The sequence below is a fragment of the Sebastes fasciatus genome, chromosome 6 (genome assembly GCF_043250625.1).
Source record: "Sebastes fasciatus isolate fSebFas1 chromosome 6, fSebFas1.pri, whole genome shotgun sequence".
NCBI classification, from domain to species: domain Eukaryota; kingdom Metazoa; phylum Chordata; class Actinopteri; order Perciformes; family Sebastidae; genus Sebastes; species Sebastes fasciatus.
In genome coordinates this window covers 23728044-23751173 of record NC_133800.1, presented here as the reverse complement: position 1 = coordinate 23751173, position 23130 = coordinate 23728044, and the positions used below count along the sequence as shown (strand labels likewise).

General features: G+C 38.3%; 2 protein-coding genes across 7 annotated transcripts in view; both read right to left on the bottom strand.

Moving 5' to 3' along the window:
* The window catches only part of lmx1bb (LIM homeobox transcription factor 1, beta b), a 64282-nt gene extending 48345 nt beyond the window's left edge, over window positions 1-15937 (bottom strand). Inside the window, exons 1-5 of one of the 5 annotated variants that reach the window (XM_074638625.1) lie at window positions 15708-15937; window positions 15126-15261; window positions 12454-13086; window positions 8232-8276; window positions 2104-2243 (exon numbers count right to left, since the gene is read on the bottom strand). In XM_074638625.1, the coding sequence (XP_074494726.1) occupies window positions 2104-2152 (49 nt within the window). In that variant the 5' untranslated portion in view covers window positions 2153-2243; window positions 8232-8276; window positions 12454-13086; window positions 15126-15261; window positions 15708-15937. Of the gene's footprint in view, window positions 1-107; window positions 648-2103; window positions 2244-8231; window positions 8277-12453; window positions 13087-15125; window positions 15262-15707 lie in introns of those variants that run through there. The other 4 variants (XM_074638624.1, XM_074638626.1, XM_074638627.1 and 1 more) reach the window with 4 other exon arrangements.
* Window positions 15938-16073: 136 nt separating this feature from the next.
* mvb12bb (multivesicular body subunit 12Bb) overlaps window positions 16074-23130 on the bottom strand; it is a 142789-nt gene continuing 135732 nt past the window's right edge. For both annotated transcript variants that reach the window (XM_074638630.1, XM_074638631.1), the window contains 2 exons: window positions 22496-22555; window positions 16074-16364 (listed from right to left, as the gene is read on the bottom strand). In XM_074638630.1, the coding sequence (XP_074494731.1) occupies window positions 16323-16364; window positions 22496-22555 (102 nt within the window). In that variant the 3' untranslated portion in view covers window positions 16074-16322. The remainder of the gene's footprint in view (window positions 16365-22495; window positions 22556-23130) is intronic.

Sequence of the window (23130 nt, the reverse complement as noted above, 5' to 3'; positions counted from 1 at the left end):
CTCGCAATAGTTTACCGGCTACACACAGATCCTCCTGTGCGTAAAGAGACGCGTGGAGAGACAGGAAGGACACAATAAAGGTGCGTAAAAACTCTCTCAACAGTCACCTGTTCTGATTCAGAGCACCGAGGAAGCTTTCTATCTTTTCTCGTCCTCGAGCTGGCACTTTCTCTTCAACAGTTTTGTTAAAGGTGAGAAAAACTTGACAACAAATCCCCAAAAAAACACAGTGAGGGTGTGTATGTTATGTAGATGTCCCGCTGCAGTAACTCTTTTGGAAGTATAGCAAGAGACTGGTTGGTTGGTTGGTTGGTTTGTGTGTCCCTGTCCTGTCGCTGCAAAAAAAGTCTGAGATCGAGATTGAAGCCGAGTGGATCCTCCCACTCTCTGCATGCATGGCTACACTTTTTTTTTCACTCTCTCCCATTCAGCGCCGTTGGGATGCTATTGGAGAGGAGTACAGTGAGCTGCACACAGTCCAATAACAACACAGAGCAGAGAGATAGAAAGCTGGTAGTTTACAGAGGCCTGGCTTCACACTGGAGTAACTATCAGATCATATAACAACAACAACAACAACAATAATAATAGGATCTTATTACCACTACTACTTAAAAAGACAATACACTATAATTTAATAATAAGGCAGGTTATGTCAAACAATTCTGGAATGTGATGTCATTATTTTGCATCAATTAACTTACTGAAGTGAGAGAATAAACCCATCAAGAATTAACAGTTATATTTCAGTTGTCAGTATAGTGATAAATACACATCATCATCATCAGCATCATCACATGCCTTTTCCTTTTTGCTCTTTTGTGTATTGTTTCCAGTGGAGGCTGCTGTCTCCTTTCAGCTGATGCACCTGGCGATCAGCGGTGATAACAGCGGTCTGTGGCCACCATGAGCCATGGATATCCATCTCTGGGTCAGGAAGAAGCACCAATAATAGTAGGAGTAATACTAATAATAATAATCATTCTTAAAGACCTGTCCTTCATTTATTTTGCAGGAACACAGCAGCTATATTATATATATAATATATATATATATATATTATATATATGTTTCTGAATATTTTCACTTTAACGTTGGCTTCAAACACTTGATTTTAATGTGTTTTGTATGATATTATGCTATGTATTTATTTTGCATTTGTTTTATGTTGTGGCATCTGAAACTTTAATGTATGTTTAAATGCTGCTGTCTTGGCCAGGTCTCTCTTGCAAAAGAGATTCTTAATCTCAATGATTACTACCTGGTTAAATAAAGGTTAATATATATATATATATATATACATATATATATATATATATCTTATTATCTGAAGAATACTTGAAAATTCCAATAACTAGACAAATGTTTTTTTTATATATATATATATATATATATATATATATATATATATGCAGTTATTGTTCTTATTATTATTATTAATAAGAAAAGTCTATATAACATTTTATTATTATAAATAATAATAATAATAATAATAACAACTGCATAGCTTTTTTTTTTTTTTACAGGTTTTGGGAGTGAATAAAATTCATGTCTTTTGTCGAGATGTGATCAAGACGTTATATACTGTATATATAAGCGATAAAGTGCGGAGGACTGTTGCACTGAGACCTGTCTGACATTACAGAGCTGCTAATGGGATTGTGTGCTGCTTCCCACGTCACGCTGCGCGAGATGCTCATTGTTATCAAGTTCTTTAAAAAAAAAAAAAAAGCAAACATAGCTACAGACCCAGGCAGGAACACATAGGACTACACATGGGACCTTATGGAAACGTATTGCAAAGCAGTATTGCTCTATATGATCAGATATTTTTTATAGAAAATAAAAAAATTAATAATAATGCTGCTAAATTAAAGACAGTGGAGACATGAAGAGAGTATAACTGCTATGACAGCAACGGTGATAAAAAATAATGATAATAACTATTATTATTATAAAGATAAGTTGCTGGAAATTAGCTTATATTAAGAAAAAAAACATTCATATACTTCACATTATTTTTGTAAAAAATAGTCTATTAAAATGAATAAAGGAAAACAAAACATGCAACATTTTTCTGCAAAATGCGCGCAGCGTTTTTACCTCCAGTCCAGAGGCCTGGCTGCTGTTTCTCATGTCCTTTGTGGAGCATCAAGGCGATGACCTGTAGCCCAGTTTGGAGAACAGAGAGCAGACTGTTGGCGTTGCCCTCTGCCGGTCACTCAGAGAACAGCTGGAGGGATCTAACACACACACACGCACACGCACACTCACACGCACACGCACACACACACACACACACACACACACACACACACACACACGAGTCAAAATACAGCAAAGCAGATTACTGTGTTCACATATTGTCACATTTTTTGGAATAATATCACAGAAATGTTTAAAATAAATATGAATATTGAAGTCTTTATTTTTTTTCTCCATTAAAGGACACATATATGTTATTATTATTATTATTATTATTTTATTTAAAAGGGACCATGTACAGTTTAAAACATAAATGATGCACCGTACCAGATTATAGCTTTAAGATAATTCACATCTGTAAATCCCTTGGCAGCTCAAAACAAAGGAACATACTAGTCATACAAGAAAGAACATACAAAAATGCACAATACACATCTACACACAATAGCACATCACAAAGTATGTGCACTTGCTCTGTTAAAATCAGACTGCCAGTCATGAAGTCATCCACTTCATGGCTGGCTGTTTTCTTCTATTTGCAGAACTTTTATCAGCATGGGGTCAATTACCTCACTTACCTCACACTATACTGGATTAATTTACTATAAGCAGCATTATGAGCTGAGCACTATCAATAATCAATACATTTAAAAAATAAATATTATAAAGCATCAAACTATTGGATTAACTTACTATAAGCAGCATTATGAGCTGAGCACTATCAATAATCAATACATTTAAAAAAAACAAAAACATATAATAAAGCATCAAACTATATACCTCACACTATACTGGATTAATTTACTATAAGCAGCATTATGAGCTGAGCACTATCAATAATCAATACATTTAAAAAAACAAAACATATTAACTTACTATAAGCAGCATTATGAGCTGAGCACTATCAATAATCAATACATTTAAAAAACAAAACATATTAACTTTCTATAAGCAGCATTATGAGCTGAGCACTATCAATAATCAATAAAAAATTTTTTAAAAACATGTTAACTTACTATAAGCAGCATTATGAGCTGAGCACTATCAATAATCAATACATTTAAAAAACAAAACATATTAACTTTCTATAAGCAGCATTATGAGCTGAGCACTATCAATAATCAATAAAAAAATTTTTAAAAACATGTTAACTTACTATAAGCAGCATTATGAGCTGAGCACTATCAATAATCAATACATTTAAAAAATATATATAGAATAAAGCATCAAACTATTGGATTAACTTACTATAAGCAGCATTATGAGCTGAGCACTATCAATAATCAGTACATTTAAAAACATATACATATATATAATAAAGCATCAAACTATTGGATAACTTACTATAACCAGCATTATGAGCTGAGCACTATCAGTAATCAATACATTTAAAAAAACCAAAAAACATATTAACTTACTATAAGCAGCATTATGAGCTGAGCACTATCAATAATCAATATTTTTTTTAAATAACATATAATAAAGCTAGCTCCCCCTCCCCCTCCCTTCATTCAGCTGTTCCAGCCTCTCGACCAGGTCACTTGTGTGAATGAGGACATCAAACATTCATTCAATAAATCAATCCGCCAACTTTTAGCCGGCGGTGTTTTTAATGAGCCTCTACATGACGAGCCCCCCTCCTCTCTCTCTCTCTCTCTGCTGCTAGAAGGCAGGAAGAACAAAAAAAACAAAAAAAAACAAAAAACGTTGCAGCAGGTGTGTGCTCTGCAGAAAGCAATGGTCTCCAAAAGTTTAGCAATTTACTTTAAAGCAACCAGAACTGTTGCATCCATCGGAAAGGTAAGAGACCGTTATAATAATGCGCACATTCCTGCAGGCTGCTGTGATTGCGATTTGTTTTCACAGAGAAGTGTATAATAACTCTGGGTATTAAGAAAGAAATGATGGTGGTTTTGAATACAGAGATTTGCAAAACTTTACGCACAGTTTTGACTGCAAAATTGTCCTATTTTAATAGAAGAGGCACAAAGTCTGAGTGAAAGTGTACTAAGACTAAACGAAAAAAAAATCTACAACCAGTGCTAATTATGTTATTTAAATATTTAAATGAATTATAAATGAATGTAGGCCTTTTCTGAAAAAAATATAAATAATTACCACAGAATGTGACACTAAATACATCAAATTATTTCGTTTCATTTAAATCGCATCCAAACAAACGCATTAATCAAATTTAAAATATATGTACAAACATATAGAGCATTTACTTTCTTTAATTACATTTACATCCCGCTGTTTATAAGCCACGCAGGGTCCATTTTTCCATCCCAGATAATAACTCACAACTCACACACACTGTGTGTCAGGCCTCAAATAATAATCAATGTATTGCAAAAACAAATTCACAGTTTATAATAATAATCTTCAACGTAAAGCCATACTATATTAAATTGTGGACTGTAATAGCCAAAAAAAAATCTATGTCATTACCTGTTTTTTTTAATTTTTTGCTTGAAATGAAATGTGATAATTTTCAATTATGCTTAAAACAAAGCGCACAGATAAGCGTTTTAAAAAAAAAAAAATACCTTGGTTGAAATGGGAAGAACACTTGAAATCCTCAAAGGAGAAACTCAGCAAAACCAAAGACATAATGGCTCCCTAAATAGCATGGCTAGAGGACTTTCATAGTTAACTCACTTTGATCTTTTAATGAGTGTTTTCTAAGCTCTCCATGATGCTTGTTGTTGTGTTTTTTTAAAAAGCTCCAATGAAAGAAGAAAAAAGGAAATACAGGCTTTTTTAATTTGTTTGCCGGGTTGCACTTGGAGCTTCTTAAAAAAACAGACACAGTCACAGTTTCTCATGATAAATACATTTAACGAATTTAGGGGGAAAATGCTGTGCGTTTTTTTTCGCGCGCGTTTGGACTTGTGCGTAAAATGGGTTGACCGCTCCTGGATCAGCAGTGACGCTCATTGAAGGTTTGCACGTCTCCAATTTGCAACGAATTAACTGTAATCTAATCTGTTTTTTCTGCTGAGTCTTAATGTTTTCTGCAGTTTAAAAAAAAAGAAGAAGTTGTTTTCATACCTTAAAAATGAATATTATTGATGGTACATTGCTGCATTTATTTTGGGACTGTCCATTAATTTATCAGTTTTGGTCAAGAATTGTTTTCTTTGGTTTACTAAAGGACTCTCTCTCCTGACAGAGACTTGGCTCTTTTTGGATCCTCAGAGGACTCCTCAACTCTCCCTTTACATATTCAAACAGCTCTATTGATGGATGCATGGTATTAGCAAAAATAAACTGATTCTCAAAGACTGGAAGACACCATCTCCACCATGCTTCAGAAACTGGTTGCATGAACTGGTCTCAGTTATCCACATGGAGAAATTGCGAGCCAACAATTTAAAATGTCAACATAAATGGGAAGAATCTTGGGGCCCCTTTCTGCAATATTTGGACTCAGTTTGACAATATTTCTATTTGTATATTGATTGTTTTGTTTTTCCTTTTTTCTCTGTTCTGTTGTTGAATACTCCCATGATGGACTGCTTGCATTTAACTATCACGTGGATGATACTGTATACTGTAACGATATGTATGTTTTGTACTTGACATAGTTTAGATAATTCTCTTAGTTATTTGTATCACTAACTTTTGGGTTGAGTTTATGGGTTTTGATTTTTGTTTGATGTATGTGTTGTCATTAAAATTTGTCAATAAAAAAAAAAAAGAAGAAGAATATTATTATAGTGTGATTTGACAAAGGAAGCAAACAGTTGGTGCACTGCTGTAATAACAAACAGGGGATGAGATGCAGGGCCAACACAGGCCTGAGGGCCCTTCAATACTAAAGTAGCAGCATTTAAACAACTGGTTTGGATTTTTAATTTAAGTCACAAATTGAGTTTATCTGATTTTTGTACATTTTTCCTATTTATTTATTTAGCTTAAATTCACAAACAAGATAAACAGTGTATTTTCTTTTTATATCACATCCCCTTCTTCCCACTCACTCATATATTTCTGCTTTTATTCGCCTCAACCACACAGCCCATCTTACTGAGACAGCCCCCCCCTACAAAAAGAAAAAATGATACTGCAGGATAATCCCAACTCCCCCAGGATGAAGCCAAAGTATAATACAGCACTGTCAACCCATGGCTAGATTTGTTTATGTTATGATTTATTAGATTCAGCTTTTTCTTTTTTTTTTCACTGACAAATTTATTGAGTTCTTGACAGATGGCCTGACAGGGCCCTGTGTGACAGCGAGCTGACATACACGGTTGAAATGGGAGTCTGAGAACTGTTTACCTGCATTTGTGTAGTTTGTTAAGTCAAAGAAGAAAAAACTGAGCATTAATTTAGTTAACATAAGATCTAATAATAAAACCCTGTACCCAACCAGTAAAAATGCAAAATAATGATATAATCAGGACTAATGTAATTTAAAAAGTATGACAAAACAATAATTTAAAGTTGAAAACCGTAATAGAGCTTACAACACAGATAAATAGCCTAGATTTGAATAATGAATCAAACTGCTATAATTTACATGTAGTTGAGTTATGAGTGTATATGTGCTGCTGAATTACAGGGAAATACCAAAATAATACCTAAGCATCACAGATGTAAACATTAGTATTAAAAGTCCTCCGTCTCATGTTTGTTAACTACATTTAGATTTATTTCAGGGTTTATGGCTTTGAGAAAATCCCTCCACGTAATATGGCACTTTTATCATAATAAGAAAAGAGATTTTAATAATAATCGTAACCATTTTATTAATATCTGGTGAAAAGTAAACTGGGTATAATGCATTTTTGTATTCAAATTTCTTACAATTTTGGTAAAGATATAACCACTACATATCATCATCATTGTGGGCTCCAGACCACACGCTCTTCTCAGAAACACCGTGGTGTCATCTGATGACAGTGATCCAGGATTCAGTCAGATTTATGCTCCTGGTCCCCTGACTCAGTCTGAACACTTATTACTTCACAGTTGTAGTATGCTGATATTACAGGAGACCCCCAAAACCCCACTATCTGAATTACAGCATCACCCCCTGCTGGACAAAACTAGGCAGTACAACTCACTCTGCTCCTCCACAGCAAAACTTGTATTATAACTTAAAAAATTGCTAAATATTAATATAAAATACTGTGAAACAGGTAGAGGAAGGAGCACTACATGATGTAAATATGAATTTAACTAAATGAACATCACTCTACTCATTCAAGTCACATAACTATCATGTTATTGTTTGTTAAACATTCAATGAAGTACACAGTACTGGTTGTCTTTATTACTTTACTAAATGTTAGATTGAAGGTTTATTTAATATATATATAGATAGATAGATATCGATATATTATTTTACGGAATGTAATTTCTCTTAAATTTTCGTAAAACGTGCAGACTTTTTTTTTTACTATGTACAAATAAATTCTGTCAATTGTGTGCATCTTTTTTTAATTATTATAATGTGCATATTTTATTGTATTTATCGGCATTTCACCGCACAAGAACTCAACTTCATGCCCTTGTACACTGTACCAGAGCAAATAACAAAATAAAAGTCTTAAATCTTGAATCAAGCAGGTTTTAAGAAAAAAATGTTCATAGATTATTTTTCCTGTTTGATTCCTCTGTAATTCGTTTTGATAAGAATAATAATAAAAACACCATGTTTGGTATTTCTACTACTGACTTGCATATGCTATTAATTTGAAAAATTCTAAAGATATAAGTCATCCAACGCTGTTTCACAAAAAAAAAGTAAACGTCAAAATAATTGAATCATTAGGATTGCAAAGATTTTTTTTCTCAAACCCATTAATTGCAAATTTCTGACACTGAAATGCAAAAAAAGCTACTTTACCACAGAGTGCAATATCATGTATATTACTTGAATATGTTTTGAATGTTATGAGTTATATGTTCCTCATCATGTTTGTGTTTTGACTTGTATTTCATTAATTTTGTCCTTTCTCTTGTTTTATACTGTTGATGTGGTGTTGTGTTGTTTATTTGTCAATCATTCTTACCTGGTATTGTTCTTGTGATGTGCTCCACTGTATTTTTTTTTTGTGCTGTGATAAAAAAAAACAATAAAAAAAAAACCCATTTTAGTATGTATTACAAACATAGCATAAAATATATATTTTTTTTCTTCTCTGAAAAGTTTGTAAATGAAAAGATGTTTTTATGCACATTCAGGATAATTTACAGTCACTGTTGGTTCAGTTCTCTACATTTGAATAATGTACTTAAAGTTGCAACAAAAATACAAATTATTATAAAAAAAACGAAACATAACATTTCATGAATTCGTTAAACTTTTCTAAATATTATTGGAATTTTCGTCAAATTATCGTAATTGCAGCCTATGTTTTCTAAACTTTCCATTTTGAATTACAAAAACAACATATTTTCCATTTTATCATAATGAATGTGTTATGACATGGAGTGTATTATATTATTAACTTTGTTCCCACACAGTTTTTTGTGGTAAAGTCATGAAAACTAAAATGTAAATTGAACAAGGCCTTTTCCGCATTGTGTGATATAATAATAACAAAAAAAAAAAAAAAAATGTTTTGTTAAAACACAATGAACTTTTCTTTTTTCAAAAGGATTATCTTCAAAACATTTTTAAAAAAGTTGTTCAAAGTTGGATCGCAGATGGTAACAGATAATATATTATGAAACCCAGCAATAACAGAATCTGTTTATTCTGTGATGTGGGGATCTCCCCTTCCCTTCTGTTTTGCTTCAAACACAGGCGATGGCCAAACAAACTCTGCATGTGAGCCTAAGCTGTTCAGACACATCAGGAACAACTTACTGCATGGGAATTTTAAACTAAATTAAACCGTGGTCTCCAAATGTCACACACCCGCATGTATTTGTGACTTTCTCCAACTCTTGATGAGCGCCTAAAGAATATTAAATCTTTCCGCAACAAGGACCATTTAATATCCCTCACAGAGGTGCTGAGTGGAGGAGCGTCACGGAAACAAAACAACCATTTGCCCTTTGAGAAAAGGCTTTCGAAAACTTGGAAAACTTTGGCATCCGAGCGACTGATATTACACCGTCATGTCACAGCGGGATACGTGGCATTTGTTGTTACATGACCGTTTCCATCATTAGCAAAAGTGCCTCGGCTCAGGCAAGATTTGCTGCGCCTTTCATCAGATGATCATGTTATTCAGTGGATTTTACTCCACAAAAATAATGTTTCCTCTGACACAAGAAAAGAGTGGAGGCTGCAGGAGGCCAGGAGCATGATTTTAGGATGTGTGCCATTAACAACAAGCGTAGGCCTTCGCTACCCGCTCCTCATGTGGAATGCATAAATTCTGTGCCTGCTGAATAAATTGCATGTGCTCGCGGACATTGCGGCTGAAGTAGTGAAAGATATTCTAAATGCATCTACGTATATACCGGCTGTGATGCGGAGCTGGCTCTCTTTTTATGGCTAACAAATGTGTGGAGAATCAGTAGATGCATGAACAATGATAACGACAAACAAATGACAAACATGAAATGAATGAAAATATGTAGCAATAAAAATAAATCTTCATAATCAAACATCTGTATATGTGTGATTTTTTTTTCTTCTCTCAATCAAACCCGCTGGATGTGTTCTGTGTGTACTGAATGCCGAGTGTGTGCGCACATGTATGATTGTGGGTGTGTCATTAATAGGCTGCACTTCAGAGAAAAAGGTAGAAATCCAGCCAGATGTTTTGCAGCTGGGTGGATCTGGTAGTGAAGATCTAGACAGCATCTGTCACGGGCGAACATTTCTAATCTGTCCTGAACATTAGGCAGAGAGCACTAAAAAACCCATCACTGGCTGCATGTGCTGCTCGGTTCACAGTGTGCTAACCACCGGCTCTGCAGTTTGGCCTCCGAGAAAGTTCAAAATTAAACAAGAAATTTAATATTCATCAGGCTCAGCAGTAAAGAAGCGATTTTAACTATACTTCTATATTTCTTCTGAACTCTTTCTCCTTTTAAACGGAGTGTGGCTGCTGAACTTTTAGAAAGCAAAACAAGGGCTAACGGGGCTAACTGAAGTTATTAGGGCAGAGTGCCGGAGGCTACAGACCGGTGCTTTGAACTAGAGGTCCAGAAAGAGCTTAGCAAGGTCAAGATCTGTCACACAACAAGCAGAACTAACATCACAATGTTCTGGACGGACGTTTTCTTCAAAGAACTTCAGTTGTGCATTAAAAAGAAAGGTATATATATTGAAGCTGTGGTACGCACTCCCATTTATATTTTACTTTCAATCAATCATTTCAAAAGTGTTAAGAATCAGGTTACGAAGACTTTTTCTGAGAAAAAAAATAAACCTGCTCAAAGATATACGTAACCCTGGAAACTCACTCTCTATTCAGTTATAGCTGTTGTTGCTTCCACAAAATATTTCCTGGAAATTTAGATAATTATATTTCTATCTATACAACTGCATTTCAGAGCTACCTAGGATATGTTTAGATAACGCGCTCACTTTGGGAACTGTGGGAATCGCTCCAAGCTGACCTTGATGGTCTCTAGATATCCCCCTTTCTGGGTTCATGGGCCTAGTTACCAGTTGGTCAACCTCGTGCCCCGTGAACTGACCCTGTCCTCCCTCCGAGGTTTGAAAGGAAAAGAAAACCAATCCTCCGGGGAGCGCTCCGACTAACAAGAAAACTGCTGGCCCGAATCTCTCAGAAGTGCTGTGTTTTCCCACTGGACCACTTTCAGCTTAATAAACATCTTAACTAGCCAGAGGTCCCACGGGAGCTGCTGGGAAATCCTCTGGGCAGCCAGAGCTCAGGAGCTGGCCCTTTATTGCATCCAGGTGGCTGTTAAAAAATTCTGGCCGGCCCTAAATGTCCAATAAAATGCAAGTGGCACCTTCAGGGGTGGACAGGGTCAGTGCACCTGTCTGTGGACGAAAGCTCCCCTCGCTCCCCCTTGTCCAATCAGTTTGATGTCACAGTCTACACTATGTTGTGCCACGACCATGCCCATGGAGGCATTACTGAACGGGCCAAACAGACACAGGCCCAAAGGCCCAAAGGGTCAGGGGGTGACTGGATCAGAGCCAAAACAAGCATATAGAGATGCAAACAACCACAAAGAGATATAAAACCAAAAATGGACGCAAAACGACCACAAAGAGATGCAAATGACTGCAAAGAGACACAAAACTACTGCAAAGGGAGACAAAATGACTCGAAAGAGATACAAAGCGACTGCAAAGAGACACAAAATGACCACAAAGAGGAGCAAAACAACCACAAAGAAGCAAAACAACCACAAAAAGACGAGATTCAAAATGTCCACAAAAACTGACAAAACAACTCGAAAGACACAGATGACCACTACAAAGAGATACAAAAACAGCAAAGACACAAAAAACGACGACAAAGAAACACAAAAACGACAGCAAAGAGACAAAAAACAACTACAAAGAGACACAAAAAAACTAGAGACAACAGCAAAACAAAAACAGCAAAGACACAAATAACAACTATTAAGAGACACACAACAGCAAATAAACAAAATCAACCACAAAGAGACGAAAAACAACAACAAGTGACGCATCAGCATTGTTTGGCATTGTTTTGTGTCTCTTTCAGTCTGGGTTTTTGTGATCCTATGTAGGCGGGCTGGGAGGCTTTTACATGTCTGTTCCCAGGGGCCCATTTGTCTCATAATCCATCCATGGCTGTGCCAGCCACATGGCAGCTTATTGCACAAACATCCTCTAAAATATATGCAGACGTCAAAGTCCATTTTCCATTTGTCATGATGTCCCCAGCAGATTAATTCAAACCTATCATCTTGTTGTATTTATGCACAACTAAATGGTAAATTAGGGGGATGCTAGTTGAAATGATGCCCAATCACTTCCCGTTTGTTTACGACTGCTTCACACGTATGTGAACAGTGGCAGCAGCCTCCCTTCATCTGCCCAGCCTGGTCGCTGTCCAAAGGGAGAGCTAATTGTCCCGCAGGTTGTGGAGAGACCTGGACGGTGTATTGGGCCTTTGATCTGACTTGAAAGGAGTTAATTGATTTCTGTGTTACGGGCAGTGTTAGAGGGAAGAAAAAAAAGAGATGCTTGCTGGTCATTTCACAACATGTGGAGAAATATCTGAGAGAGAGAAAGAGAAAGAGCGAGCGGGAGGGAGGGAGGGGATGAAGAGAGAGATCACCTCACACCCGACTCCATCCTTGCTCAATTACAATAATTTGACTCACATGGGCTGGCCGCCGTGGCAGAGGGAGAGGGGAGGAGAGCCGCTGTGTGGGGGAGGCGAGGGGATCCCTGCTCTGGGAGATCACTCATCCTACCTCTAGCTGAGGTACAGACAGACACATTTGATGTGGGGCTCCCCTCGGAGTGCAGCCTGGGGGCTTGTTAAGGTGGCAGGTACAGAGAAGACCACACGTCCGACCTCCCGCTTTAAATCTCAGTGGGGCACTCCAACATTTGATGACGTCAACATGGAACGAAGAGACAAGAGACTGCTGGAGGTAACTGGTAAATGGTAGAGTAAGTGTTTCACTGGCCACAGCCTGTGTGTCTCTGTTTCTCGGAATATTCATTTTTCTTACAACGCTTTTCCTGCTTGAGGTCATGGAAGGTTTAGCCTGTCCCAGCATGCACTAGGCTGAAGGAATCACATTAGGAGGCACAATTCCTATGTTTCCTGTTTTTTCTTGTTATGAAAATACGAATAATGTGAACATTAGGCTTTACATCTTCTGTCAATGTGATTTGCTGCATCACCTGCCTGTGAGTCTGTTCACCACGGGTCCAGGTCTGGTCTGGACCTGCTTTGACAGGTTTCCTGCCTTCACTCCTTCACCTCTCTCTGTCTCTGGTCACCCCTGCTCAGGGGGAAACAGGGCTGTCAGAGGGAGAGTGGCAGGCTAAGCCTGTCTTAACACAGCACCTCAAACCACCTCATAAATACAGGCTTCCTTTTCCAATTTCCAAGCGGCCCATCCACCTCTGTCTACATGCTTACACACTGCTCCATGTCATGCGCCGGGGTGTGAGTTTAAAAATGACCACGGGACATCTGGCCGACTCGCAGAGGGTGGGGCTTTGATGTGTTGCTCTGCAGTTCAGCTCAACTTCGGCTGAGCCAACTCTTCTGAGCAACGCAGCAGCAGCTAGAGGTAGGTAGGTTAGAGATAGCAAGGGAGTTTAAAAGATGCCTTGAAACAGATTCGCCATATGTGAAATGCTTAAAGACACACAACAGCCCTTTAGCCTTTAAACGGCTGCACAGCTTACAGACAAAAAAAAAAAGCTTGTTTCCATTTTAATTTTAAAATGTGGTCTCTGAAAATCATTATTATTTTCCATATCATAAAGTGGAGTGAAAGGAAAAGTGAAACCATGTGAGGCCGCTTTTTGATGGGTGATGCTGGGCAGGGCTCGTGAGGGAGTTGTGGTTCTGAAAGCTCTGTGCCCATCTGGAGAGTTTGGCTACGCTGCTTCTCTTAGCATGAACGCAGAACTGGTGATTAGCTTCATCTAAACACTAACATCTGACCTGCAGAGCTAACGTCAGACTCTACCTGCTGATGGCAGCAGCGCCTTGAATGCTGCTCGCTCTGAGCATAGTACTGAGATGTTCTGCAGAAAAAAAGGATCACATTTTTAAAGGATAAAGGATAAATTCTATATTTTTGTAATTGTCAACACTTCTCATGAAAAGACCGTTAGTCCGTATCTCCAACCCGAGCCTGTCAGTAGCACTGAGCCCCTAATTTGTTCCTGAAGACGTATATCTTTTAAAATAGATTTACGTCCAATATTCCACACTAACATGCTATTTAGTACACTAAGTGAGATTTTTTAATATGTTCGAATCCTGAGTATGAAACCAATAGTACATGAATTGCATATTATTTCCGGTGAAATATTACAGTATGCAAACACTGGATACTATGCTGGCATAAATATCCCACAATGCAATGCAGCAGTAAAGACATTGTTCATAACAGACGTTGACAGACAGCTCTGTAATGTCAATAACACTTCAATTTAGGAATAAGACTCTACTTTGCTATAGGCGTAATATAGTTTTTAAATTAGTTCAGAGTAGTTGGCACGGGTTACCATGGTTACGCGTCTCCAACTGGCAAAGAGGCTCTCTGGAAAGTGACGTGGTAATTACAGTTGTGCGCCCGAAAAGGATACATACTACTGTTTATTCACACAAAAGTATGTTGAACGACAGCACACATTGAGTATGTACTGCATAGTATGCAGCCCAAAAATATATACTTTCATTTTAAAGAAGAAAAGGCTAAATCATTTCCCTGGACAGCTTAGAACTGTAGCTTTTACCAAATGTTACACAAACAGGAATAAATAGTGCATTTGTTGGGAACTATTTTCAGCTGCAGATTTGGTGCGCTAGTGAGTGTTTACTGCAGCGGGACAAAGTTTGTCGAATGGACTTTAAATAAATTACAGTGAACATTTAACCCAGTACAAAAGGGCGGCTCATTGATGTTATTTTAATAGTGTTTAGACAACAATGGAACTCTATGGTACAAAGAAATACTTGTTAGTAATATCCCTCCATTGTTGGTTTTGGTCTTTTCATGGAATCTGTTAATAATAAGAAAAATACACAATATTGCTTTATCTTTTTATGATGCAGTTGTGCATCTCTTGGATTTGTGTGGTTATTAGCACAATAGTGATTTTATTACTTGTTGCAAAGTTTTTTCTCACATGCGTCAGTGAAAAGAGTAAAGGTGGAGAATGGAGAGTTTTGCTTGTGCAGCCTGTGTGTGTGAATCTGGATACATATGGCGTACTGTATATGTGCACTTTACGCGCAGCGGGGAGGAGGGCTGTCGGAGCCTGTCACTGCGCTCTAGGGCATCACTGACATGAGTGTCACCTTCATGAAGGAGCGTGAAAGCTGTTCCCTCTGCAGACGATTCTTCAGGCCGTCGCTCTGATTTCAGCGGCAGAACAGAGGAGTTAACGCGAGCGCTCGTGGGTTGTTGTCATCTGCTGCGTGCTTCATTAAACACCTGTGAATACCAAAAGCCATTAGAAAAGAAAAAAAAATACCTGCGTTGTTAGCAGAATCCATAAGTTCACAAAGTCTAATTAAGAGCAGGGACATTAATCCATTAATGAGTTTCTAATACTAATTACACCTGCAAAAATGTGCAAATGGAGTCTGACAATTTAATTAGTTGCAAATGACACATGTGAACAAGAGTGAGAAGACGGTGATGTTTTGGTATCTAAGTGTAAGCTTCTGGAAAAAAAAATCACTTTACTGTAATAAAGAAATATTTTCTTGTGTTTTGGATTTACAGAAAATTAAATATTAAAATAGTGCAAAAAAACTCCAAGAAATGGTCACTTTTTCTGCAAAACAATTATCCATATAGCTGTAAACAGAAATAACACATTTAATGATCAGTAATAAGATATTTACAGAGCTGAAACTTGTTCTATTCTTAAAGACCTGACTCAGGAGAGGAGGCACTGCTGACGTGGGCGGGCGTCTGGGGTAAACGGCTCCTGCGTCTCAGAGCTCTGCTCTTCGTTGCCGCACGCTGCTCATGACGAACTTTGTGATGGAAAGACGCGTCTACTGGAAAATGAACATCAGAGGGGCCTGTTTGCGTGTGATGAGGCTGCTTCTCTGCTCCCTCTTGTCCTCCCTGACTGCTACTGCCCTGTTACTCTGATGAGCAAAATGTGAGTCACAGCTAACAAACTTTTATGAATTAATCTGTTTAGGGATATTAATTAGCTTGGTTTATTTTGGGCATGAAACTATATGATTAAGATAAAAAAAAAAACACAAATAAGTCACTTTCAAGATAAATAAGTTGAACATTTTCTAAAATTTAATGCACACAGTTGTACATTATCAAAAATACTTCAAGTACTGAATCATTTAAATAGAATCCATCCAGGTAAAAATACTTTTTGTTGTCTTAAATTACACAATATACAGTTTCGGTGTGTCCCGAACTTTTAAAAATTCATTATTACATTATTTTACAGATTATCCCTCTGTAGTGTTTCAGTCCTCGTGGCTCCGTCTGCCAGGGTGTGAACGCCGGGGGGAAAGTTACACAGCAATGCTTCGCTCTGTGCTGAAGTTGTAGTGAAACTGCAGGAGGAGAAGGAGAACAAAAAGAACACACTGATGAATACAAATATATTGTCAAAACAGGACAAAAACATAATTAACCTGCATCATTTTAATAGTTAATACCAAAGCAATAAAGTATATACATTTATAAAATGCTTATTGATTGAAACTGACAATATTTTAAACAACTCTCTGAATGTTATAGACTGATAATAAACAGAAATACAGATTCAAAATGTATTGATTTAATGTTATTGCTCCACTTCTAAACTACAGGCCTAAAGTTACCCCTACAGCAGAGTGATTAGATGAACTACCCGAATGAAGATTGAGAAAACACAAACGAGCACTGCCCCCCTCTGGCATGGTATGGACATGACTCTTTAACAAGCAACAGGGCTTCAAACTCTAATTCTTGGCTTATGTGGCATTCAAAGGCAGATAAGGGTTTATTTTTTTGTATCCGTTTCACTGATTCTATAAAAAATTACTTAAATCCCATCTATTGAAAAGATAAAGTTTAGGTACCCTATTGAGTAGATATTCCAAACTTTGGTGCCAGAAGCTGATTTCGTCACAAAGAAGAAATGAGGTAACACCATTGTAGGTCAAAAGTAACGTTGGATCGCTTTTGGTCCTGATACAGACCTATAAGCCATAACGTGACAGATTCACATCACTAATTATTTCTATTTTAATGATATTATAAAATTCAGTGCCTCTGCTATGAGCTACATTCACGTTGGGTCCACAGCAATCTAAGTAATCATTTTTATGTGAGGTAACTTGATAACAGAGTTTCACACAGTGAGGTATACTGATGTTAAATTTGGGAAAAGGAGAGCACTGGTATTCGGTATTGGCAGATACCCTGAGTTGAGGTATTAGAATCAGTATCGGAAGAGAAAAAGCTGGATTGGTGCATTCCCAAAAACATTAGCGGTTCCCAGAAGTACTCAGACATATAACTTAATATAATCCATTTCCATAAATCTATTCTATAAATCCAAGTTATTAAGATATGACTGAAAAGTTCCTGGATCCATCTCCTGATATATGTTCACATTAAATGTATAATTTTTTGTCATATGGATGGTCTATAGTGTATTTTCATTATGTTGTTACTCGGTACACACAACATCTATTGCACATCTGTCCATCCTGGAAGAGGGATCCGTCCTCTGTTGCTCTTTATTATGAGGTTTACTCCATTTTTTTCTCTGTTAAAGGTTTTTTTTGGGTTAGGTTTTTACTCATCCCATGGGAGGGTCGTACTGTAAAGGACAGAGGGTGTCGTATCCTGTACAGATTGTAAAGCCCCCTGAGGCAAATTTATGATTTGTGATATTAGGCTATACAAAATTTTTTGACTTGACTTCCTAAAGAATAGGGATGCACCGATACCGATGCCAGATCGAATATGTGGCCGATATTGATTCAAATAACTGGATCGGATATCGGTGATAATGGAGCCGATCGATTAACTTCAATCCATCCATCCATCATCTGTAACCGCTTATCCTCTTCAGGGTTGCGGGGGGGCTGGAGCCACTCCCAGCTGACATGAGGTGAAGGCAGGGTACACCCTGGACAGGTAGCCAGCCTATCACAGGGCTAAGACATAGAGACAGACAACCATTCATGCTCACATTCACACCTACGGGCAATTTAGAGTCAACAATTAACCTAACCTGCATGTCTTTGGACTGTGGGAGGTGCCCGGAGAAAACCCACGCTAACACGGGGAGAACATGCAAACTCAGAATGGCCCCAAGTCAGATTCAAACCTGCGACCCTCTTGCTGTGAGGCGACAGTGCTAACGGCTGCACGGTGGTGCAGTTCTATATGTTTATACTAAATACATTATATACTGGATTTTTATTTCCTGTCTAAGTTTTGACCAATTTGCTGCTGTATTAAAAAGGTTTACACTTGAATTGTAATTTCTGTTAATTTTGAAGATTTGTTTACTAAATTGCTGAAATACGATTTATTATTTTAATAATAAATAACAATTTAGTTCATTTATATCTGTGTATTTATTTGTTACATTTTGTTTTACAAAGTTAGGAGAGCAATGTTTAAGTCAAGCCTGTTGTTGCCTTACACATTGAAGAATAATCCCCGTCACTTCCACACAGTGAGACAAACAGCTTATTCATTAAACACCGATATCTGATCGGTACTCGGTATCTGCCAATAACTAAAGCCCAGGTATCGCTATCGGGACTGACAAAGTGGGATCGGTGCATCCCTACTGAAGAAAGTGACTAAGGCAATTATATAATCTACAATAACAATCAGTATCATGTAGGACTGGGCGTTATGGCTAAAATCTTCTATCCCGATATAGGTCATCTCATGTCTCGATAATAATATACTGTATATCACGACATATGTTTTGTGGTAATTCAATAAAGAAATATTCAATATGAAATAACCACATGGTAAACCCTATTTTGTATACCCCTGTAAGAATTAAATACTTGACAAATGAAAAGTATTTTCTCAGTTTTAAGTACAGAGAAAAAATAAATAAATATAGGCCTAACTCATATCACGATAGAAACGATATAGAAAATATATACGAAAGGCACTTTGATAGCGTTTTGACGATATATATCATCATATTGCCCAGTCCTAGTATCGTGTTTGATTAGTTGATGGTCAAACTGTTTTAAAAATAATAACACACAATTGTTTTGTAGTGTAGTTCAACTGCATAAACAGTGAAGTTTGGTGACACAAAGTAGTCTCACTTCACCAAGTCAGACAGTTGTATTACTGCAGCACAGCACTAGGTGATGCTGTATGATCACTGAAATAAGTTTCCAAATCTCCAACAGAAGCAACGGAGCCACGACGGCTCAGACCGGCGGGTTCTCTCGATCAAAACACCACCTTCACCGATTCTCATCTACTTGAGGGGAAGCTGCAAGTTACCCAGAACCTGTCACATATCACAAGCCTGTTAGTTGTGAAGAAACTCAGCCCCCCCAACCACACAAAAATCCAGTCTCAACATCTGGCACAGTAAATAAATAATCCTGTGTGCACGTGTATGTGTGTGTGTGTGTGTGTGGATGATGGATGGGGGAATGGGGTGTTATCAGGGAGAGCATGTATCAATGTCTGCCAGTTTTATACACAGGCTGACAGGACAGTGACACACTAGAACATGGGCGGCAGTCACCCAGACGAGCCCGGCTTCATTTCCTGTCCCTGCTCCGCTGCCAAAAATATGTGACATGTTGTCTTCATTAATTCCACCTCTATTTGGAGCTCTCCCTCTCACACCTCTCACATACCCCCTGTACACTACTGTCCCTCCATACATTCACACGCCAACACACACACTAACAGATAACTCCCCACAAACACTGAAAGCCCATCATACATAGGTGCTAATGAAAATCCTGTCATGTATGCATACACACTTCTTCTTTCCACTCTAGCATACTCCCTCTGAAAATCATTAACCAGCCGCCAACAACATTTTTCAGCGGAGCAAACTACATAAAGATGTCACTTTAAATCGCGTACTAATTAACACTTAAAAAGACACAAATTAGATATGCGTGGCTAAAAGCAATTATAATATCCGCAAGTTTTGTGAGTCATTTGGGAAATGAAAAGAATGCCTAATTGCTGGAACCAACATCATCCGAGACATGGCTTAAGTGATGCCTGTTAGGAAATGGTCTTATCTACAACTGTGGCTGTGATTACAACAGTTTTCCTCAATTACATGTGCATATGTAGAATTCCTGAAAGTACATCTCTTTCATGAATCTATATTTTTTTAATGGGTTTAGAAAGAGGCAATTAGGTTCTGTGCTGAAAGCGCCTCCAGTCTGTGAAGAGGGGAGAAAAAGCTCCACAGTTAAGCACAGACAGTGACCTCTTCTGGACAACAGAAGAAGAAAAATGCTCAAAAGTATTTAGAAAACTGGGGTGCAGTTTCACACTAAAAACAGCTTTTTCTGCAACTTTATATTGTTGCTTTTTTTGTTTTATATCATTAAGAATGAGCTGCTACTTCTGCAGAAGTCTTCAGTACAGAGAACGCAGTGGACTTTACATTTACAGTCTAACATTAATAGAGAAAAACTAGACAAAGAAAAGAAAAAAATTAGGGCTGTCAATCGATTAGTATTTAATCGCGATTAAGCGCATGATTGTCCATGATTAATCGCATATTAATCACATATCAATCACACATTTTTTATCTGTTCAAAATGTTCCTTAAAGGGAGATTCGTCAAGTATTTAATACTCTTATCAACATGGGAGTGGGCAAATATGTTTGCTTAATGCAAATATATGTATATATATTTATTATTGGAAATCAATTAACAACACAAAACAATGACAAATATTGTCCAGAATCCCTCACAGGTACTGCATTTAGCATAACAACTGAAGCCCAACAGGCAACAACAGCTGTCAGTGTGTTAGTGTGCTGACTTGACTATGACTTGCCCCAAACTGCATGTGATTATCATAAAGTGGGCGCGTCTGTAAAGGGGAGACTCGTGGGTACCCATAGAACCCATTTTCATTCACATATCTTGAGGTCAGAGGTCAAGGGACCCCTTTGAAAATGGCTATGACAGGTTTTGGAGTTTGGAGTGTTATTTAGCCTCCTTCACGACAAGCTAGTATGACATGGTTGGTACCAATGGATTCCTTAGGTTTTTCTTGTTTCTGGTATCTTTACTCTTGCTTTAAAGTCCACTAAAATCTCTGAAGGATCGATTGTGTTAATGTGTTAAAAGAAATTGGTGGTGTTAAAACGTATTTGCGTTATTATTGCGTTAACTTTGACAGCCCTAAAAAAAATACAATAATGCAGACACTCATCACTTTCTAAAAGAAACACCTCTGCTGTCCGGGTTGTTTGTGAGAACATCAACGAGTGTATTTCTCCTCCTTGTTCTGCAGATATCAGTGTGGGATAATAATAAGAGGAGAGAAGTAAAAATAACACAATGGTGAGGGATGTTTCCACTTGGAAACTAATTATCAAGCTAAGCTGTGACTTCATCCTCATCAGCCTGGCCCCGCCATTAATCTTGTGCTGTCGTCCACTTCACTAAATCCTGTGTGTTACACTATCTCACATTTACTTCATCAGCTCCGGCGCGGCTGTAATTAATGATTTCTCATGCCCCTTCCCTTCCCTTCCCCAGCTCAGCTCACCATGTGTCCTCCTGCTAATCACACTCCCTGAGAAGGAGAGGAGGAGAGGAGAGGAGAGGAGGAAGGGGGAAAAAAATAAAAAGACAAGAGCATATAGGATGAGCAGCCAGCCTGTCTCCACCCTGGAAAAAACACACACATACACGTACGCGCCATTAATACCTTCGCTGACAATGAGCTTCATTCAGATGACCATATGACAAGATGGCGACTCCGTGTGATTTGGATAGTATGTGACAGAAGACAGAGGCAGAGTGCAGAACAGACACCCGGTTTGATGAGGGAGTGTTTGCTCTGTAACACATCTCAAACCCAACAGCACCTGTTCTTTTACAGTGGTCTGTCACTTCCTGGCAGTTCTGATACCAAGATACCGTGCTAATGAGAGAGAAGGGGGGTTGTCACTCTCTTTAAAGCACACACACACACACACACACACACACACACACACACACACAGGAACACACTCTTTCTTTCTCCTGCTCTCACAAACACATGGGCTGAACACAGATGATTTCCTTCCTACGAATGCCTGCAGGCTACAGTGTTTCATCAGAAATGGGGAGGACTTTTGTAGCGCTTTTATTTGCTCTGTATGATCTCTTAACTTTTTGACGCTACCGAAGATGAAGCTGATTGGAAAAGTCAAACATGCAGAATCTGACCAGAGAAAGCTTCCTGGAGATCTACAGCCCAGTGCGAGGTGCTGGATTGAGCTGTTTGAGAGCAGAATTGGGGAATAAAAGTCAAGTGTTTTGGAACGGGAGACGGAGCTTTTAAAGAGAGAGAATGGCTGCCTAGCCTGGCCATGCTTTTATTCAATTGGGGCTTAGTGGAGCCAACAGGGCCTCGCTGTCTCAGACACTTAATTACAACCCCAAGACCGTTTGCTTTGCATTCTGGGCCAGCGGCGTCAGCGGCAGTCGAGCGTTGCAGCCTCTACTCACTTCCTCCTCGATCTCTGCCAGGGATTTGATCGTAATGCCCATTAAATTGACTTGCTGCATCTGAAATCAAAAGCAGGGAGGAGGAGGAGGAGGAGGGAGAGGAAGAAGAAGAAGAAGAAAAAAAAACACACACATACACACACACAAGAAACATGGCGGTTAGGCTCATGGCTAAGTAAGCATGCTTAAAATCTTTAATCCTCTCCCTCTCGGTGTCAATACAAACGGGGCTATAGTGACAACCGCCGCCAGCCAGCCAAATGGACTGCATTGAGCCAGCTCTGCCTGACTGCACGCATTCATCACTCAGTCTGGAGGAAAGGAAAGGAAAGGAGAGGAGAAAAAAGGAAAGGAAAGGAAAGGAGAAAAGAGGAGAGGAGAGGAGAGGAGAGGAGAGGAGAGGAGAGGAGAGGAGAGGAGAGGAGAGGAGAGGAGAGGAGAGGAGAGGAGAGGAGAGGAGAGGAGAGGAGAGGAGAAGAAAGGAAAGGAAAGAAGAGGAGAAGAGAGGAGAGGAGAGGAGAGGAGAGGAGAGTAGAGGAGAGTAGAGGAGAGGAGAGGAGAGGAGAGGAGAGGAGAGGAGAGGAGAGGAGAGGAGAGGAGAGGAGAGTAGAGGAGAGGAGAGGAGAGGAGAGGAG